We start from the raw sequence: 21,603 nt of genomic DNA, 5'->3' as shown, positions 1-21,603 counted from the left end.
TTACTTTTTCCCACCGAGGCTTCTAGACTTCTGATTGGCCAACATTTCTGCACGGTTAGGAATCTAGCGCCACCTGCTGCTTTGGCATGTTCATAGCAGCGTTTTCCTTCATTTCTGCCTTTATGTGTGGACGGGATTATTTTTTAAAACGAAAACGGAAAATCTCCGTTTTCAAAAATACCCATGTACGTGTGGACGTAGCCTCAGTCTCTGACTGGAAGCGCTAATTCGTCATTCGGCTTTTGTCAGACTAAAGTAACTGTTAAAACTGTTTGAAAAGCTAAGCTATACAACAAGGAGAGATTGAGAATTTCCTTTTAGTTCTCAGTTTATTTGATATTGACAAAAGTTAGTCAGTTTTGTCTGTTATTCTGTAAAACAAACTAAGATTTATTTTTAGAATTAATATTTTGTTTCTAAGTGGAATTGACAGTTTAGTCTGTTTTGTTTGTTCTATTTTGAAACTTAAACGCTTTAGCGGCTGCCTTTTGTGTAGTTTGCAATATTTGCCTTTATTTATCTGAAAAAGTCTCATGTTCCTTAAGTACATCTACCCTGTTGAACTTATTATGGGAAATAAATATTTAAATAAAAACAAGCTGCTGATTATTTCACATTTTACTTGTGAGCAACGGCACATTTAAATCTTACAAATATAGTTATTTGGCTTATATCGTGATAGATATCGTTATCGCCTGAAATGAAAAAAACATATCGTGATATGAAAAAATCTCATATCGCCCAGCTCTACCTATAATAGACCCATATTCTGTGATATATCTATATTATTGCTAGAGCACTTCTGGATGGATGCAAACTGCATTTCGTTGCCTTGTACTTGTGATTTGATTTACTGATTATATATTTGGGTCAATGCGCAGTTCAACAGGTGTACCTAAGAAAATGGTCGATGAATGTACCGATATGATATATACATCTTAAAGTAATAATAGTGTCAGATCCACATCAGACATATCCAATATCCCATAAGTGTTTTTCTCTTTGTGCTTTTATTGCTTTGCTTGTGTAATTTGTGGCTGCAGTTCCGCAATTTAAACATTTTTTTTTCTTCAAACCACTGACATTCTTTTGTGTAATACTTCATACCAGCTATTACCTGTTCTTTTACTGCAGCCCAATTCAAGTGGCATTTGATAGCTTGAAGTAATTTGTGTTCTTTTATGGGAAGCAGTCACTGCTTCAGCTGTTATAGATCAATCAAAATAATGAGGCTTATTCTCAGGGAAAGATAAAGGCTTGGCGCATGATGAGCTCTGGGATTTGGGTTTTTCTCCAGAACATTGCAAGTGCGGTAATCTGTTACTGGCCCTGTATATCTGCACCTTTTTAATCAATCTTTTTTACTGTCTCTTACTGCCAATCTGAAGTGATAAAGGAGCCAGAAAGGAAATGCTTGTCTTTTCAAATTTAGATGAGGGCAGTAGGAGTTCAGGCCATCTTTGGTTTGATTGCTAATGAAACTCACACAGCTGTAGTTATTGGCGTAAAACAGATGTTTGGTAATTGGATGTATTTGTACCGTGACAATACCCCCTTGCCCCAACGACTTTTTCACAGAACTGGAAGGTCAGCCTAGGATCCAACGTATCTGTTATTTACTAGGAATAGAGGCTGTCTTCAACACCATTTCCTGTTTCATTGACAGCTGTTTTGTTAGATGTATGTTGCAGAGATATTTCTTAAAGTCTACTAGCTGTTTGGTTCTACTTGCTTTGGGATCTTCATAATGCCTCGAGGGACCCCTCATTGCTTTATATTTCTCTATGAAAACAGAGATTGACAGACCACGTGACTTTCACGCGTTGCATTTTAGGTACGAGTGGCAGCAAATTCAAAACACTGCATCAAGCGCTAGCATTTCCAGCACCATGTTTACATTTTATTTGCCCCAAAAACGGTTGTGTACAAAACGAAGGAGAACACGGCAGGTCCGTACAAAGACAGACTTGACGAAAGACAAAAAAAGTACGAGGTAAAAATCAAAGGAGTGAAAGGGTTAGATAGGGCTGCTCAATTAATCGAATTTTAATCACGATTACGATCTGGGCTTTCAACGATCATTAAAAATGACTGAGCCGATTATTAGCAGAATTTGAACCTGCAGAAGTACCACGGGAGAACTTGTACCCCTGCTTGGGAGTCACTGCTGTACAGGGTTGTTCTACTGATGGGGCTGCAAAGACTATTTTGTCTTTACATTTTGTATTCTAAATTGTAAATGTATTGAAAAAGACCACATATAATTTTTGCTACTTGTGCTTAAAATGGCAATAAATTAATGATATAGTTATTGCTGATTGACACGATTAATTTAACTTTACAATGAAACTATATCATCTTTATTTTTCTGTTCTTCAGTCTAAGAAACTGGCCTCTAATGCCAGGAAGATGAACATCACCCTGAGATTCCTCCCCATCACCTTCTCTAAGAGCAGAGAAAACTCCACCTTCTTCCTTACAAAGTAAGCATACACCTGCTCAAATGCAGAAAATATCATTATTGTTAATGTTATATTTTGAATTCTGTTGGATGGAGTTAAATGTCAGTGTATTTTGGAATATATCTAAGGTAAGTTAGTAACTTTCTTCATTTTGTAAAGTAAGGCCCTGTCATTATCTTGACCATAATAAAGGATGTACAGGATGAAGATTTTCCCACACACATCCTATACAGGGTCCAGAGAAAATAAAACTTGCTGACACACAAACAAATGTGATATTAATAGGTAACATAAGTGTTTAGAGTTCTTTCAGGGGAATACCATGAAAAGCCTTACAAAGACATTCAGGCACTGTTGAACATACTGTCTAAGACAGCACTTTAGTGTTTTCTGGTAAAGCCCTGCTTAATCTGCTGCAAAATGAGCTTCTGATTAGTGCTGTTTTACTTTACCACAGGATGGCACTCTCGTGAAGTGTTTTATCTAGACTTGGCTTTTCACACGCTTATCTCATGGCAGTCTTGTGCATGGTGATGAATCCTGAATCTCTAACCATGTGTATGAAAGATTCATTCCCCACGAGAGTCTTTAAATCGTTAATAAAGGAGTTTATAATATACTAAATGGGACATGAGCTGAGATGATTACCATGATGTTAGAGCTTGCCAGACACATATGCCAGCTTGTTGCAGAGAATCAGTGGCATCATAGTCCATGCTGGTGGACACCTTGCAGTTAATTTTTTCCATTCTTGCCCAGCTTCTATTGCATGACACGGCTCAACTCGACTCAGTAATTTACATAGTACCCATTCCTGTTTAGGGGCATGGTAGGATGGTTTTAAATCCTTGTAAAGGCTGAAGGAACTGAGGAAAAAAAGACTGCTAAAAGGAAAAAACTGGAAGGTTTGAGTAATTTCATGTCCCATGTTGCACATCCTATGTTGCACATATGTCGCTTCTTTCTGGCCTGTCAGCAGCCTGCAGTGTTTACATGTTGCCTTTTAGTTCTGGCTTACATGGTTTAGAATCTCGACTGAAGCAGTACCTCTTTTGCCAGGTACGATGTGCTTTGCACAGTGGAAAACCAAAACCAAATGGCATGCAGGGAGACTTTCAGAAAAGTCTCAGCTTATTTAATATTGCAGACTTGCAGTTATTTAGACACGAAGGTTTTATTGTTTTCTTTAGAAATAGCGTGTATTTAGTTTTTTGTTTTTTTTTATTTTGGTCAAATTTGTTCAAATGCGCTGGTTGTCTTGTCATTTTTGGCAGCTATTCTAACTCCCTGGACAACCTTGTGCCACTCATTTTGCAATTTCTTTGAGGTTTGGCCCTGGCTCTCTAATCCCACAGTGGAAGAATAAAGAAGTGGAAGAGGGGGGGAAATTGTTATTGAACTGCACATTAAAGTTTTACGAGTCTTGAAATGCCCAGGGACAACATTAGGTGCCAATCAGGATTGCCACTAAAAGAAACCTTTGTCATTCCCTCCAGCTGGTTTTATGTTGTTACTTTCCCTTTCACCACCCTCTTTTCCATCTGTAAAGTCGACTGCTCTGTCATGTCTGTGTCTGGTGTTCTGCAGGTGCTGATTTAAGTGAGCACATCACATCAGCTTTGTCAGGTTCTTGTGGCAGACTCCAGCTTCATACTCTGTGTCTTCAGTTCAACAGTTGTCAGATGTTTTAGGGTTTTTTTTGTTTGCACAAATTTTTATCTGAAGGATACAGATATGATATATTTTCATCGTCCTGTTAGCCTAGCATCAGTAGAGGAATCACCAGCCAACTGTCTCACTAGATTTTTCAACTAACCGCAACACTGCACCATTTACAGGCTACCAAATAGACACAAGGGTTGGGGTAAAGGTATATAATAAATAAATGGCAAAGGGCTGAGAGAGAATTTGTTTCAGAATGTACCAAGTACATAATATAAAAAGCAGATGTGTGAACAGTGTGAGTGCAGCTGGTTAGCGACATATTCATGCTACGCACTCACAGTGCCAGAGAAGGATCATTACTGGCATACAGCTGACTGGAGGGTTTTCATGCCTGGTGGTGGTGTGTGTACGTGTGAGTGTACATGTATATGCGGTGAGCTTGGGAGCACGTGTCTTTTTGATTACATGTTTGTATGCAAAATAATGGCTGTGCAGCTACTTTCTTTCCACCTCTTACCCAATGACTAATTTAAAAAACAAGGCAAGAACAGTAAAGAAAAAACTTGAGGCTGCCTCTCACTCCAGTCCTCAGAGGATAGTAGCTGGCATTTGGCAGAACATTGGGTGTAGTTGTATTAGGATAGAATTATGTGTTCTACAGTCTCAGCCTGGCAGGTCAGAGAATTTTCCTCACAGATGACTTGAGTGGACTGGACAACACATTGCAGAAGCAGTTATTGCATGTAATAACTGAAAATATTTCTATAATAACTTGGGATGATTAGTAATATGAGCTGCAGCAGTTTTCATGCCCTGTGTATTACTTTCCCATATATTGGGTTGGGAGAATCAGCCTTAATTAACCCAGCTTTCTGGGTGAGAGTGGTCCTATATTTGCTCCCAGTTATTGACAGGTGTTGAACAGTGAAATCCAAAATGAAGTGTTTCTTATTGACAGTAGAAGATAACATAATAGCTTTGTAGACGAAAGCAGTGGTATCCCATATGTGCTGTAGGCTCAGTTAATGTACTATAAAGGTATTTTGAATGCTTGGCATATCTTGTGTTGTTTAATTTTTTTAAATTGCGTTAAAGAAAGTCCATTCAAATTACTTAGCATTTTTATCTTCACCAAGGAGGTTGATTTTGGCAGCTCATGTGTCTGTAAACACGATAGCTCGAAAAGTTTAGAATGAATTCTAATAACATATAGAAAGTATAGTATAAATATTTCAATTCTGTGTCACATTTGACCTCTGACCTCCTCCTTCAAGGTCCATAGATTGATCTGAAGGTCATAGTGATAACAGTGCTATATAGAGCTTTAAAACTTCCTCTTCCTGACTGCCATTGTTTGTACTGACAACATAGGGGCATGTGGAGAATGGAGGGGATCCAAATATGACTGCTTCAAGGTCAAATAACATCAAACTTAAATGTCATATTCTCTGATCTCACTTTAACATTTAGGGTCTGCCTTTTCTTTCAAGTTGACCCCAAAATGTGTTATGCCTAGGGCTGCTCGACTATGGCAAAAATGATAATCACGATTATTTTCACTGCAATTGAGATTTTTATTATTTATTTAACAATAACAATGTTTTGAATAATGACTTTAAAGATTGTCAAAAATAATATAAAATAGTGTGCAAATACTGATAACAGTGCAAATTTTTGCAATATAAGAAATAAATGAAAAATGTAAACCTCTATGTTTAGTGAACTTTGCAGTGTTGCTCTGTGGTGCAGCTATGACACTGTAGCAAAGTTTACACACTATTGATCCACGTCTGACTCCGCGAACCCATAATGTTTCCACACCACTGAAGTTTTTTTTACCTCTCTTTTCAACCAACGGCAGTCACTCTCCTCTCCAAATAACTTCTGCTTAGCTTTCCGAGCTTCCCTCGGGTCCTCTTAATTGTTGTAACAAGTGTTCGAATCGATTTGCCACACGGAGCAACACGAGAGTAAAGTACGAGGGAGGTGCTAATAATCGGCTCAGTCATTTTTAATGATCGTTGAAAGCCCAGATTGTAATTTAGATTAAAATTCGATTAATTGAGCAGCCCTAGTTATGCCTTTTAAAGAAAGTGTTGTCAAGAAAAAAGCGAAGGAACCGGCTGGTTGTTATTATTATTATTTTTTTTAATAGATTATATAGTAATCAATATCCACGCTCTTCTCTATGAACTACTCCTACAAAATAAAAGCCTGCACTTTGTGCTTGTTTTTATTGCATTACAATTTTTGTTATGGTTTATATGAAAAGAACAAAGAAAACAAATGTATAAAAAAATAATGCTATTCTCTTAAAAGAAAATGATTCCCAGAAAGTGAGCTGTTTTGGCTGAGGTTTGCACTCTGGGTGCTTCTTGTCTGTTACTGCTTTTCGTACAACCAGTCCTTCGTCTTTCCTTCGTCTGTGACTCATCTCTTTGCAATAGGTCACTCAACTGAATGGGTTGTATTCTGGTTATAATCATATATAAATAAAAAGTTGCCAAGTGCCTATGTTATTTTGCAGTTAAGTCACTGTCTTGCAGCAATTACATCATTGCACACTTGCTTAAGTTTTGGTCATGCCATGGTCTCCAACCACTGTTTTCCTCAGTGTGGCTGTAGCATGATTGGAAGTTAAATTGATGGTTATAAAGTTATCTCTGGGAATGTAAAACAGCAACAACATAATACTAAGTGTTATTCTACTGATGATTTGACAAGGTCCATAGACAGATCCACAGCTGTAATTTGATGGCAAAAAGAAAAGACAACCAGAAAATGAAGGCACACAAGAAGGAGATATGAGCAGCTGGTGACGTGCTATGCAACGTAAACGAAATGCTCGACTGAGCTGGAGCACTTGCTGGGTTAACTTCATATGACAGGAAGTGGAAATTACAGATTTTATTTTAAAATTTAAATGTTATTATGTGACAATAGTGTGCAGGCTCCTGAGGAGTTATAAGCTTAACTTTAGATATTGTTAAGATAGTTTTAAGCAGCTCTGGTATTCCTCCACCCAACATTTCCAAGGGAAACATCCCTGCTGTTGCAGAGCTAGTAAGATGAAAGTGCACCAAAGTACAGACTGTTTTTGTTCTGGGTGGGTTAATTATGCTGCTGTCTGGGAGGTGAAGGACATGAGGGTGAGGGTCACAGTAGTCAGTTGTCTGGAACAGCAATACTTTGAAAGGTTATATGACTTAAATCTAATTATAAACCAAGTCCAGTGTAACTGACCTATCAATGATAACCTGAGTTACTGTGGACAAAGAATGATTGGCCCGATATGCCAGGGTTTGTTTGCAGTGCTATACTCTTTGTGATCAGTTAAGTCAGGTGGCTCGATGGTGTATCGTATTTAAAAACTCCCTGGCATTTTTATTTAATTAAAATGGAAAAAACTAAACCTGTTATAAATAAAATATATAATAGTTCATAAAAAAAAATCTAGTCCTCTTTAGATTGAAGAGGCTTTCTCCCAACAAGCCATACCTGTTTTTATTGTTTTTGATGTAGCACTTGGGTGTTCTGGAATTTCTCTGAGCATTGTATAGTCTGACCTTGGGGTGAATTTGCACCTGGTAGGATTTACTGTGATGAATGTTTCACACGTAATACTTCTCACTGTACAACGGTGGACTTTATGACCTCTCTCAGATTGATGGGCAGCAACAATTTATTCTTTAAGATCATTGATGGCATTGTATGAACTAGGGCTGCCACAAACGATTATTTTGATAGTCGAATAGTCACCGATTATTTTTGCGATTAGTCGACTAATCAGATCATCATCCATTGGACGTAAAACGTACAGCTTATTGCACCAGCAGCATCTGCTCTTATATAACTATCATTGGCTTACAGCTTTAAGTGTTTATGGTATGTGCAAACTAAAAATAAAGACAAGATGATAGTTTATTAAATTTTAATGAAGTTTGCAGATTGTTTCGGTGAAGTTTAATAAACTCCTTGCCATCTAAAATATAACAGGACACCAGAGTATATTCTCGAGCATCTCACACTTCTGATAATCAGTTGTCTGCCTGACGTTTATTCAGCTGTGTAAAAACTATAACTTTAATCTCAGCCAAACCGATTTACTCAGGAACAAATAAAATACTGAAAAAAGCCAAACAATAACATTTTTAAGTTATCTAAGTGACTTATATATCATGTTTAACCTGAGTAGCAAAAGACAGCAGTGGGTTTGAAAACGATCTGCCGGGAGTCCGGTGTTCTCACCGGCTCTAGTGAGCCTGTAACCCCAGTTAGCTAACGACGTAACAGACGTCTCCGAAAACGTCGGAGCGCTTTTGAAAATATGTGGTGTCTTGATAAACTGAGCAGATTTTTGAAGTTTATACAGCTACATTCTCATCTGAAAATATGTTAAACGTTTATTTTGTGACCCAGAAAGAATAATAAGAGTAACATTAAAACTAACTAGCTACCGCCATTGTTGGAAACTGAGCTTCTTCTTCTTCGGAGTTTAACGGCAGCTGGTATCCTTGTACATGCAGTGCTGCCATCTTCTGTTTCAGTCCGTTATTACACTAAATCCTACTACTTATTCCTGCGTCTTTTGGGATCTTACAAAGCTTCAAACGACGCGTCTACTATTAAATTAGTCGTCGACGATTTTGATAGTCGACGTAATCGTGACTAGTCGACGTAATCGTGGCAGCCCTAGTATGAACACACACCTGAATGCTCACGAGCAGCAAACTGCTTTTTATATAGGTGCTCACACTTGCTGATGATCGGTTACTCAAGTCCATTTGATTAAAATGCACCTGGATGCTGGTTATCCTCTTAATTCTTATGGAAGCAGTAAGGGTGTACTTAGTTTTTCATGCAGTACTTCTGCATTTCGACTTTTTAAATTAATTAATGACATAGTGTTATATGTCACAATTTGTATTTCATCTGAGGTTGTATTTCTGTAATTTAAGACCTGACATTGTTTCTAGATTCTGATACAAAAAAACGAGCTTGAAGTGACTGTACTTTCTTTTTACATTGACTGTAACTGTCAGGCAGCAAAAATACTTTTTTTCTTGCTATGCGGGTGGATGTTCGTCTAATGATGTGACATCACGTGTAAACTATGAATAGTGGAGGTAGTTTTTTATCCCTCAGAGGTAGGGCTGGGCCATATTATACCGTTCACGGTAATACCGGTATAATGTTAGGCAACGATAGGAAAATGAAATATCGCGATAGAATGGGAGTAAAACGCGCATGCGCAGTGCCTTTGTTTTCATACGCACATGGCCGATTGTTGAGTGAAACAGATGAACCAGAATTGGTTTGTAAAAATGGTGCAACTTCCGTGATGTGGAACTGGTTTGGTGTTTGTCCATCAGATACACAACAAAGCACATTTTTCTGCAGAACATGCAAGCGGCCGTTGTTATTGTCATATTTGTCGGACTAAGATGCTCTTAAATCTGGGAGTAATCTGGGTCCTAAACTCCGTATGCTTCAGGTCAAACAACACTGCAGCATCACTTAGAGTTAAAAACTGTCTAAATTCTTTCATCTTTAATAAAACGATCAGCATTGCTGCTTTACCAGGTGTAACTATGAAGTTTAACTTCCAGGCATCCATGAAAACAAAAGTTATTACATTTAACGGAGTTAGAAGTTAGCAGGAAGCTAGCGGAAGTTAGCTCGCTAGTTTCGCTAGTTACCTAAGCATGATATTGCATGTTCTGACTGAGAGATTTCTGAAAAAAATCAAACGTACAGCTCTGCTATCACTTCCAACATAAATGAAGACGGGAAACTAAACAGCAGTGACGTTTGTAGGGTTACTGAAGTTGGGCTAGCTGGTATATAATGATGTGCTACGTGATCGCTAGCGACACAGCTATGTTAGCATAACATAAACAGTGAAGCTGGAGGACGAACACTAACACTTTTCCACTTATAAAAGTTAACGTGAAGGTTCTTCATGGTTAGAGACAAATGCAATCGCATGGCAGGATGCTGTAAACGGACCAAACTTCAGTCAGGAGAACAACTGAGATAATCCATCCACAATACGAGGTTAGTCATTAATATACTGCAGCAACATGGGAATAGAGCAGCTGCCAGAGAATTCAACATTAATGAATCAATGGTACAGAAGTGGAGGAAGCAAGAAGAATGAGTTTAATAAAGTTTGATTTATCTGACTGCTTTGTTTCGCTTAATGTGCCTTATAATCCCGTGCACCTTATGGTCCGAAAAATGCGTACTGCACACTGCAGTTTAATGTTGCAAAGCACCTCTTTTTAACTTCAGTGGATATTATACATGGTTATGCTCAGGATATGTCAGCCCATTTCTACTGGAAATGCCTTTTGGTTAAACTTTCAGCAAGGAATTTGCATTTGCACTGTTACATTTTTATAAAGCTTTAATGTACATAAAAACCAGCTTCTTGTTTAAGTGAAAATAAATGGAAGGTTGTCTTTTTGCGCTAGTAATGTTGTGGAGTTGTATTTTGTCTCGCATCAATTATATCGTTGGTTATATCGTTATCGCAAATTTTCAAATATATATCGTGATAAATATTTTTGGCCATATCGCCCTGCTCTACTCAGAGGTCTAATTTACAATTGGTGGTATCCCTAACCCTATACTTGGGGAATGGCAAAACAGTCTCTTTATTTTTGTGTTTTTGGAAAAAAAAAAAGTCCCAGTTTGAAGAATAATTTTCTTTGTTCCCGATTGCCAGCACTAAAAAACAAAATATACATATTATGATTGCCTAGGGTTAAATTTACTCTCTGGTTAGTAATGCCGTCGATGACTTGGCTCTCAGCGGGATAAAGCATTTGTTTGCCGTGCACAGTGGAAAATATCACCGATCCCTTGCTGTGAAGGTGCAGTGGAAATTCACATGCAGAACATGTCGCAGCTGAAGTTTGCCACACTGAGAGTATGGAAAAGGGCTGTAATTTTAGTAACTCTATTAGACCAATTAATGCAATTTTGAAAATGCCGTAATGTGGCAGTGATATTCATCGCAGGTTAGCAGAAACCAAAGTGATGTGTGAGCCGTTGCATGTGATGAATGAGTACACAAATGGATTAAAGCAGGATTTCATGGCAGGGGACGACTATTCATCACTTCACTCTCATTTGCATTACCACTTGTGCTTTCCAAGTTCAAGTGAAACAATCAGCAGCAGCTTTAGTCTGTGTTTTTTTTTTTAGACTCCAAACGACAGCTTTTTGGCTGGCTTGGCTTGATACAGAGCAGAATCTGTGCCTGCCGCCATCCGAGGCAAACCTTACATCAGAATGGCAAGCTGCATCACTGTTACAAACACTGTCATCACAGTTGGCCGCATATCCGAGGGCCACACATCAGTCTCTTGACTAGGGGCAAAATTCCAAAATGCAAATTGACCAGAAACTCGATTGTGCTATAGATGCAGGTGACATGAAAAACTTGCATTTGGGTAAAATGTTGGAATTGGGTAAAAAGCTTTACATGCGTTCACTCGTTATTCACATAGTTTTGTACTTTGCCAGAAGAACTCGGTTATTATTGCGATGATTCCTGTTTATAAATGAAACTATTAACAAACACACACGCGCACACACACTGTGTAAGGTTTTGAGCCACCTGCCATTTTGTTATATTGTGATTCCAAAGACCTTCTTGTAATTGTAGTCTTGAACAATATGTCACCAGACTGTCTGAAGTTCTTTAAAAATGTTTCATTTTTCAGTTCAATCCTTGTACCTGACCATTTTCATGCAATGCACGTTTGTTTGTTAGACCATGCAACACTGACGTCATTAAAAAACAACAAAAATAAATAAATAAAAAGGGCACCTATCTCGAGAGATAAGCCAGCGTTGTCTATATATAACAGACAACTGGATAAAGATTTAGCTTTAAATTGTTTTATTGGGCATTTCTTACTAGCAGCCTATTGCAACACTAACAGCATGATTCACATTTTGTCCTTTGTGTCAGATTTAAGATTAACATAAGCCAAAGTCGCACTCAAAGTCTGGCCTGTACGTGTTAACATATTTGTGTTCATGACTTTTTGGGAAGGTTAGTCCTGTGCAGGGTGTCAAACAGCTAGAGTGTAAGAGACTCGAATAAGAACACTTGTGATGCGGCTGCATGTAATCTTTCTTTTCTTTGCCTTCTTTCCATCAGCCGCTCTGTCGCTCCACCCTTTGAGGTTGCGGACACAACTATCGCTTTGAATTCTGACTTTAGTTTTTGTATCTTAATAGACAGTCCCCACAATCCTGTCATCTAATTTTACTAGCACCCACTTGCCACTCAGATCCTGGCATCTGCCTCTGACCATCAGAAACACAGCACACATGGTTTCACGTGTAGTGACATTTTTGTTGGATCGGTCCAGTCCTTAATCCAGCCAGATGGATTTCTGCTGCGACTGCCAGACCACCAGTCAGGGTTTCTGCTCACTGCTGTGGATAGCACACACAACACCAATCACTTACTAAACCAACAGTGTGTACTCTGGTTAATGAATTTATCCATCTCCCCCGATCATGCTTTCATTCGTAGTGTCCTCCACACATCAGGACAATTGCTCAGACTCTGTATAAAGCAGTAGCCAAACCTCAAATAGCAAAGGTTCAGTATGCTTAAAACATACTAGTTTGTACAACATAAACTGTTGAAAAGTAAGCTTGCAGTCATAGGGACTATTATAGTTATGTGAAACGGGACCTTTCTTTTCAAACCTCACCAGTTAATGCATAAAGTGGACCTGATTATTGGATTGTCTGTTTCGTTCATTATGCTGCTTAGCGGGTTTTCATATAAAAACAAGTTTAAAAAGAAATTGAAAGATAAAAACACAGGATCAAACGAACCCCAGAGTGATTATAAGGCCACACATTATTATATACACACACCACACACTAGGGGTGGGTGATAGAAACGATATACGATAGAAACGATATAAATTTGGCCAACGATGGAGATTTTGACTATACCGCTCTATCGCGATAGTGCATGTTGATGATGTCACCAAGCTGCGCATCGCAGCGGCTGCAACCATTATCATCTGCAAATTATGGAGGTCGACAGTCATAGCAAAGAGATGAAGCACTTTTGAAATACGGGGAAAGCCAAAAACTGCGCTTCCTCCTCTTCCGTAACATTGATTCATTAATGTTGAATTCTCTCGCAGCTGTTCTATTCCCATGTTGTTGCAGTATATTAATAACTAACTTCGTATTGTGGATGAATAATCTCAGTTGTTCTCCTGACTGAAGTTTGGCCCGTGCATAGCATCCTGCTATGCGATTGCATTTGTCCCTGACCACCAGAATCCCTCACGTTAACTTTTATCGAGTGGAAAAAAGTTGGCGTTCATCCTTCAGCTTCACTGTGCTAATGTTATGCTAACATAGCTGTGTTGCTAGCAATCACGTAGCACAACATTATATACCAGGTAGTCCAACTTCAGTAACCCTGCAAACGCCATTGCTGTTTAGTTTTCTGTCTTCATTTATGTTGGAAGTGGTAGCAGAGCTGTACGTTTTAATTAGTTTCAAAAATCTCTGTCAGAACATGGTATGAAATGTTTAGGTGTAAACTAGCGAGCTAACTTCCTGTTAACTTCTAACTCTGTTAAATTTAATAAATTCTGTTTTCGTGGAAGCCTGGATGTTAAACTTAATTGTTACACCTGGTAAAGCAGCAACGCTGATAATTTTATTAAAGATGAAAGAATTTAGACCGTTTTTAACTCTGTGTTCGTTTGACTTTGGGACCTGAAATGGACGGAGTTTTGGACCCAGATTACTCTGCGAAGCTCCTCACTACGGCAGCCGTAATGCTCTGACAATCCATCAAGCAGTGTAGCTTACCAAAGTAGTACTAAAACATTTTTTTAACGGATTTCTGCACGCCCAAATCAGTTCGAGGTCAGTAAGCACAACCAGAATTCATACGCACACTCTGAATTTTTGAGAAAATTAAAGGATTTTAGATGTGCCTTATAGTGTGGAAAATACGCTATATAGAAGAAAAGAATATATCGCGATATATATCGTTACCGCACATGCTTTAAATTATATCGCGAAATGGATTTTAGGCCATATCGCCCAGCCCTTCCACACACATTATGTATTTATGGTATTCTTCAAGGCAAAGATTCAATTCGGTGATTAGTTGGAGTGACTGTCTGTTCACAAATATTAATGTGAGCAAAGGAAAAAAAATCCTCCAATTATTTGCTCGCCTAAATCTGCTATTGTGCTGCAATATCCGTCTTTGCTACTCAGACTGTTGAATATCATATCAGGGTGTTTTTTTTTTAAAAGACACTTTTTGCCAAGACGGTGAGTTTTCAGAGTGAGAATAAAGTAAGTTGAATCTGAATTGTGAGTTTGCTGTTTTACTCCCAGATTAGATCATAGGCTTTGTTGGATCTTGTTAAAACTCAGTCTTGTTCCAGTGCTATCAGTAAAAACTGTTAAAGGTCTAGGTAGCGTGATCGATTTTGACTTTTATATGCAGCTCTTTCCAGTTTTTGTTTTTTGTGTGTGTGATTAATAATGATGGCACCTTTCACAGGTATGCGTTTTGGCCTGGCCTGACCCAATTGCCTGCATATTTGGGCAAGCCTCTTTTCCATTGAAAGACATGATTTCCATTTGCCATAATGACAGAGTAATGGCATCACACCTGGTGCTCCACCCTCATTTGCTTACACATGGAAACACACAGACACTTGTGCAAGTCAGTCTGACGCACTAAACAAGAAACTTGGCCCAAACTAAGCAAACACATAAATTTCTTTGAAAAATTGGGTGGATTTCTTAGATGCCTTCCAAAGTAGGAAATCACTGCTGGGGCCTTCACTTTGCCCCACACCTTACAACCAAGTGAAAATTCAACCTTTTACTCAGTGTTGTGCGCACATACACTGAACAAAAATATAAACGCAACACCTTTGTTACTGCTCCCATTCCCCATGGGATGGACGTAGAGACCTAAAATTCAATCCAGATACACAATATAACCATCCCTCCCAAACAGTGGTCACAAATCAGTCCAAATGTGTGGTAGTGGGCACATCTGCTATATTGAGATAATCCATCCCACCTCACAGGTGTGCCACATCAGGATGCTGATCTGACATCATGAGTAGTGCACAGGTGTACCTCAGACTGCCCACAACAAAAGGCCACCCTGGAATGTGCAGTTTTGTCTCACAGCAAAATGCCACAGATGCCACAAGCAATGAGGGAGCGTGCAATTGGCATGCTGACAGCAGGAATGTCAACCAGATCTGTCGCCCGTGCATTGAATGTTCATTTCTCAACCATAAGCCGTCTCCACAGGCGTTTCAGAGAATATGGCAGCACATCCAACCGGCCTCACAACCGCAGACCTCGTGTAACCACACCAGCCCAGGACCTCCACATCCAGCAGGTTCACCTCCAAGATCGTCTGAGACCAGCCACCCAGACAGCTGCTGGAACAATTGGTTTGCACAACCAAACAATTTCTGCACAAACTGTCAGAAACCATCTCAGGGACGCTCAACTGCATGCCCGTCGTCCTCATCGGGGTCTTGACCTGACTCCAGCTCGTCGCCGTAACAGACTTGTGTGGGCAAATGCTCACATTCGATGGCGTCTGGCACGTTGGAGAGGTGTGCGCTTCACGGATGAATCATGGTTCACATTGTTCAGGGCAGATGGCAGCTGAGAATGTCCCAGTTCTTGCATGGCCAGCATACTCACCGGACATGTCACCCATTGAGCATGTTCGGGATGTGCTTGACCGGCGTATACGACAGCATGTACCAGTTCCCACGAATATCCAACAACCTCGCACAGCCATTGAAGTGGAGTGGACCAACATTCCACAGGCCACAATTGACAATCTGATAGACTCCATGCGACGATGTGTTGCACTGCATGAGGCAAATGGTGGTCACACCAGATACTGACCGGTTCTGGGTCCCCAGACCCCCAATAGCGCAAAAAACTGCACATTCCAGGGTGGCCTTTTGTTGTGGGCAGTCTGAGGTACACCTGTGCACTACTCATGATGTCAGATCAGCATCCTGATGTGGCACACCTGTGAGGTGGGATGGATTATCTCAATATAGCAGATGTGCCCACTACCACACATTTGGACTGATTTGTGACCACTGTTTGGGAGGGATGGTTATATTGTGTATCTGGAATGAATTTTAGGTCTCTACGTCCATCCCATGGGGAATGGGAGCAAAAACAAAAGTGTTCCGTTTATATTTTTGTTCAGTGTATAAATACACACATTTGGTCTTTTTGTTTTTTTTCCTTATCCTGTTTCTGTTTGCATTGGGGAGAAAAAAGCCATCTATGGTATAATGCTACCATGTGGACCCAACAACAGAACACTGCCTGGATTTTTAGTTAGCAGGACGTGTCAGTGGTTTGGACATTTATCCAAATATACAGTTTATTTAAGTATTTACTAATTTACTACTAATTTATTTATTTGACCAGAACTTTGTTGTTAGGCTAGTTGCATTGTTACTATTTAAGTATGGTCAAATAAAATGTAGTGAACTTGTATTTTCCTCATTCCTACCTCTGAAAATACAAATTTAAACTGCTGATTTATTCTGTGTTCTGGGTTTAACTGACAGACTAGCTAAAGTTCCGCTTTACTTTCATTTAAATATTTATCCTGTTCACAGGACATAATTTCATTTACCTATGGAGAGTTTAGTCCACAATCACAATATTCTCCTGTTTTATCTGTCACTCACCTATGTGTCTTCAGCAAGTGAACTGCTCAGCTGTGAACCCATTGTGAGCTCAAGCTCTCATATTTGGACACTTTGTTCCCAGTAGAGTGCAGATGATTCCTTATTCATTCTATTTTGTACAAAGGTGGCAAAAGTACAGACATTCTGTACTTGAGTAGAAGTACAGATACTACTGTTAAAAAAAAAATACTCCAGTAAAAGTTGAAGTACTCTATCAACTTCTTTAATTAATAATGTAATGGCTCAGTCGATTTTCTTAGTGTACAGGCTGGTGATCATCTGGGCTGCTGCTGAGGTTTACTGCTTTTTGTGGATGTACACAATGAATTCAACCAGATATCAGCAGATGTTTCATAAGTTTTTCTGGATGACTTCCATCGTCTACACTGACAGTACACTGTTATGCTGGCTTTTTTCTAGATGGTTTAATCTCTCTGGCTTGGCTTTAAAATTGAGCTTTCGTTGTTCTGAAATTGAGTGGACAATCTGGCCAAAAGGTCATAACATGACAGTATGCAGTAAGATGGCCTTTATTTATCCCTGAGCAGTGATAAGCTTTGTAGATAACCCTCTCTTAAACCACTGTCAATAGCTCCTGTCATCACTGCCATCCAAGAGCAACCCCTAAGCCCAGCAGTTTGGTGATTAAAACTGTTAATGTGCCTACCTCTATGGCTCAAATTAACCTAACATATAAAATCCTACAATATTGAAAATATAGCTAGTTACAAATAACAATAACAAACAATACAAATAAGGGCGATGGGAGCCCCAGCAAAAAGAAACAATAACAGGAATAAGACTACAAACCGTCAGATTCTGGCTTCTCCCCTAAGCTAATATCAGTAGGCTAAAGTATTAGAGTTACTTGTATAGGGCTGCTAGTAACTCCCACCTCAACTTGTTATTAATAAACAGAAACTGTAAAACCAGCAGAGGGATGATGCTGTTGGTGATGGAGATGAGGGAGTAAATAAGAGGGATCAAGACACCACTTACCAACCTCCATGCTGTAGCTTCACTGGCTTTATACGGTTGCGAGTGAGCCTTCTGCAGCCACTCAGGTAGGAATACATCAGAGGAAAGAGCAGGTTGATGAGAATGGCAGACAATAGGAGGTTGATGCACGTGCTGGTGCACTGATGGTGCTCGTAACAAAAACAAACCTCCATGATGTGCTCCAAGTCAATCTTGGTGAGTAGCAAAGCCCTAATAACAAGGTCTCCTTTGCTCTCCTTACATTTATGCTTTGGGACTTTTTGAGGGTAATGTTTCATCTTCATTTTTAAGATCTGTTAAGGCTTTAGTCCTCTGCTTTGCTGTAGAAGTGTTTGATGATTCAGCTCCACCCTACTCATGGCAAACTCTGTGGTCTTGGTTAACACAAGTCCTTGTAGTTAGGTTTAGCACTCACTATTCTGTGGCATGACTCTGGAGAGAACAGCATGCTGCTGCTTGTGCCATTAGGTTTTATTCTAGTCCTTTCTTCCTCTGCAGCATTATATTTATTTTATGATGATCACTTGGTGTATGATCTGCTATAGTTTGACGAAATAGCTATGTGGAATATTAAGTGTTGTGAATCCACCAAAAGATTCTGTAAGAGATTACTAAGGAATAGATCATCATACATCATGTTATTCTTATCTCCCAAACGGTTTGATGTATTAGGTTTTGTTGGCTTTATCTGACGGCAGTAGTAGAATACTGCAGCTGCTTAGGGAATGATTGTTTGGTTGTAGAGCACACCCAGCAACCCAGAAAACCCGACCACATTTCACAGTTACTGCCCAAAGCATTACCCCAGAAGAAGTGATTATTATGCGATATTGGCCAGCTGGTGTCCTAGTATTGAGTGTATATGTCACGGTTTCCATGGTGACTGTTTTTTTTTCTTCTTCTTCTTTTTGGTTTTTTCATTTGCACGCAGTCACACAGATGGACAGGATCTTGGAAGCAGCCAGATGTATTGTCTTGGACAGATTAGAGCCGTGTCCATGTTGTGCTCTGAAATTAAACAAGGGCATTTGTGTTTGACTGTGAATTGAGTACAGTGAGAATAACAATAACCTTATATGAAAACACTGTTTTTGATGAGCTGCAAATAAAAATGTGCATTTCTGTCTCTTCTAGAGAAAAACTGTTTCTGTGGCACCTGAAGCTCATATTTCCTCAGAGCAGTTCAGAGTTCACTCAGAGGAGGTGAGTAATCAAGTAATAATTACATTTCTTCAATAGTGTATCACAAAAGTTTCTTCTAAATCTTTAGCGTTTAAGTGTGCCCTGAAACCAAAGTGTGTTGATATTGAATTGAAGTTGGGACCATTATTGATCCTTTATTTTCTCTTGCATTTGCCTCTCTATTAACGATGCCTATTTTTGTTGCAGGGTGTCTGACAAACAAACCTTGAAGCAGATCTTGACTTCTTATATTCACCCTACAGAGTCGGACCCTGTCACACGTCAGAAGTGAGCTTTCCCCCCTCACATTTGAAAACAGAACATGTGTTTTTTTTTTTGGTTCAGTTTGTTTTTAGAAGCTGAGATATTTATTTGAAAAATGATGTAAAAGCTCTAAACGTTGCTTCAAGAAACTGAGTCTGTAAAAGGAAACCACTTCTAAGTGAAGGTTGAGACACTAACAGAGCCACACAGAAATGTGTCTAATTAAAGTTTCATCATTAGAACAGGAAAACCAACATGTTCATGTGTACATATTGTGTACACATTTAAAACTGTAGGATAATTAAATTCAGTTTTATTTATATAGCAACAACAATCACACCTTACAGCCAAGGGTTGTTTACCTTACAACAAGGTAAAGACCCTACAATAATATAGAGAAACCCACAGCAATCAGACCCTTTGAGCAAGCACTTGGTGCCAGTGGGAAGGAAAAACTGTTTTAACAGGAACAAACGTCTAGCAGAGCCAGGCTTGGGGAGGGGGGGGGGCAGCCATCTGTCACAACCAGTTTGGAATAATGGGGGAGAAAGACAGGACAAATACACGCTGTGCAGGAGAGCCAGAGATGAATAACGTAGAGAGGGTGTCTATCTCCCAAAGCCAAACTGGGAGCTGGTTCCACAGAAGAGGTGCATGAAGGCTGCAGGCTGTGCCTCTTCTGTTCTACTTTTAAATACCCACAAGTTCAGGACCTTGTATGTGAGGAGAAGGATTTTAAATTTGATTCTGGATTTAATGGGGAGCAATTAAGAGAAGCCAGTGTGGGAGAAATATGCTCTCTCTGTCTGGACCCTGTCAGTACTCCCTGTCAGTTGTCAAGGGACAACTTTGACAGTACTGAATTACAATGGCCCGGCCTAGTAGACAATTATTCGAGTAATCTAGTTCCCGTGAGCTGTTAGTACCTTTCCTTGCTTTGGAATGTGCTCCTAGATAAAACTTTGTCCTTGCTTTGTGGCAGTGTGGACAAGCAGCAACTGTGCATTGATTCATTTGGGAATAGTACTAGTGACTTGCCGTCAAAGTGAAAACTATTTCTGTGATCTTGGGAGTAATTTCAGGTATGTGATCCCTTGTGTTTAGCGTTACTGATTTTTATAAATCTGCTAAAACTCCAGCTTTATCTTGCAGCAAAGCTGGAAATCATAAACTAATCCGTTTCATTCAGCAATAGAAATTCAGCTCACACCGATTAGTTTAGTTTTTTTTTTTAAACCCATGAATAAAAATAGAAAACATAACAATGTGATAATAGACCTAGAAGTTAACACCTCTTTGATGTATGGCTTGAAAGACCTCTAAGTTCGGGGATAATGACTGCTGCTCAGCCCTTTGTTTTCTGTTGAAAAGTTTTAATGAGCACTTTTTATTGTTGGCAGCGAGTTTGAAGTAGTGTTTTGTTCGTAGATTCTCATAGTTGAGAAAGAGAGCGGAGAAAAGGAAGCCAAATGAATCATTCACAGTAATTATAGTTGAAATGTGGATGGTGGCATTCATACTTAATGGTTTAATGTCAAGTATCCAATTTGACCTGCTTCAAAATTGTAATGCATTGTATACAAGATTTTTGCATTGCCCAAAATTGTCTCGTAAATTGTCACATTAAGCGTCTGAATCAGCTACAGCAGAACAGCACAATAGAGTCTTGTGTTCAAATAGAACCATGGTTTTGACTGTGGGTCTTAATACGCTGTAAAAGCTCTCCTGCTATAAATCATGCTTTTAAAACTGCTTTCACCATTTTCATTATTTTTTGAACTCTGACAATACTTAATACCTATTTTGATCTACAAAAACTATCATTACTTTTCTTGTACAATGGACCCTGGGTGGATGATGTAAACTGGTTGCACTGCAGAGCTATCATTACAAAGTTGCTATTTCTGGGCCATTATATTAACTGTTAAAAAAAAAAACACACACACACACATTACTGTTTTTGTTTGTGATTTCCAGGTGAAAGAAAACAAAGGAAATGATATTAGTCTTTTAAAAATGTCCTGATGATCAGAAAAAAGACAAGAATTGGGCTGTAGTTTTGGTGGACATAGACAGCTTCTAAAAGTTGACTAAAGGAGCTCAAAAATGATCCTAGCAATGAGCTAAAATGAGGATGACTAAAACCAAATGGTGTGCTTACAGGTTTTGTCCCACATGGAGTCTAAAAATCTTTGGGTAATGAGTGAATATCGATTTCCTTTTAGACTGCTTATGAAAAGGGAACCGGTGGTCACCAC

The 21,603-nt window shown here is 39.1% G+C and overlaps 1 protein-coding gene across 2 annotated transcripts in view; it reads left to right on the top strand.

Annotated features, from left to right (window-relative positions):
* znhit6 (zinc finger HIT-type containing 6) overlaps positions 1 to 21,603 on the top strand; it is a 43,803-nt gene that overhangs the window by 6,071 nt on the left and 16,129 nt on the right. For both annotated transcript variants that reach the window (XM_085437133.1, XM_085437132.1), the window contains exons 5-7: positions 2,380 to 2,483; positions 19,034 to 19,102; positions 19,289 to 19,369. In XM_085437133.1, coding sequence (XP_085293259.1) covers positions 2,380 to 2,483; positions 19,034 to 19,102; positions 19,289 to 19,369 — 254 coding nt within the window. The remainder of the gene's footprint in view (positions 1 to 2,379; positions 2,484 to 19,033; positions 19,103 to 19,288; positions 19,370 to 21,603) is intronic.

This window comes from Copadichromis virginalis, linkage group LG17, assembly GCF_057382275.1.
Source record: "Copadichromis virginalis isolate Kocher_CV1m ecotype Utaka linkage group LG17, C_Virginalis_male_GT1.1, whole genome shotgun sequence".
Taxonomy (NCBI): domain Eukaryota; kingdom Metazoa; phylum Chordata; class Actinopteri; order Cichliformes; family Cichlidae; genus Copadichromis; species Copadichromis virginalis.
This window is presented reverse-complemented; position numbering and strand designations above follow the sequence as displayed.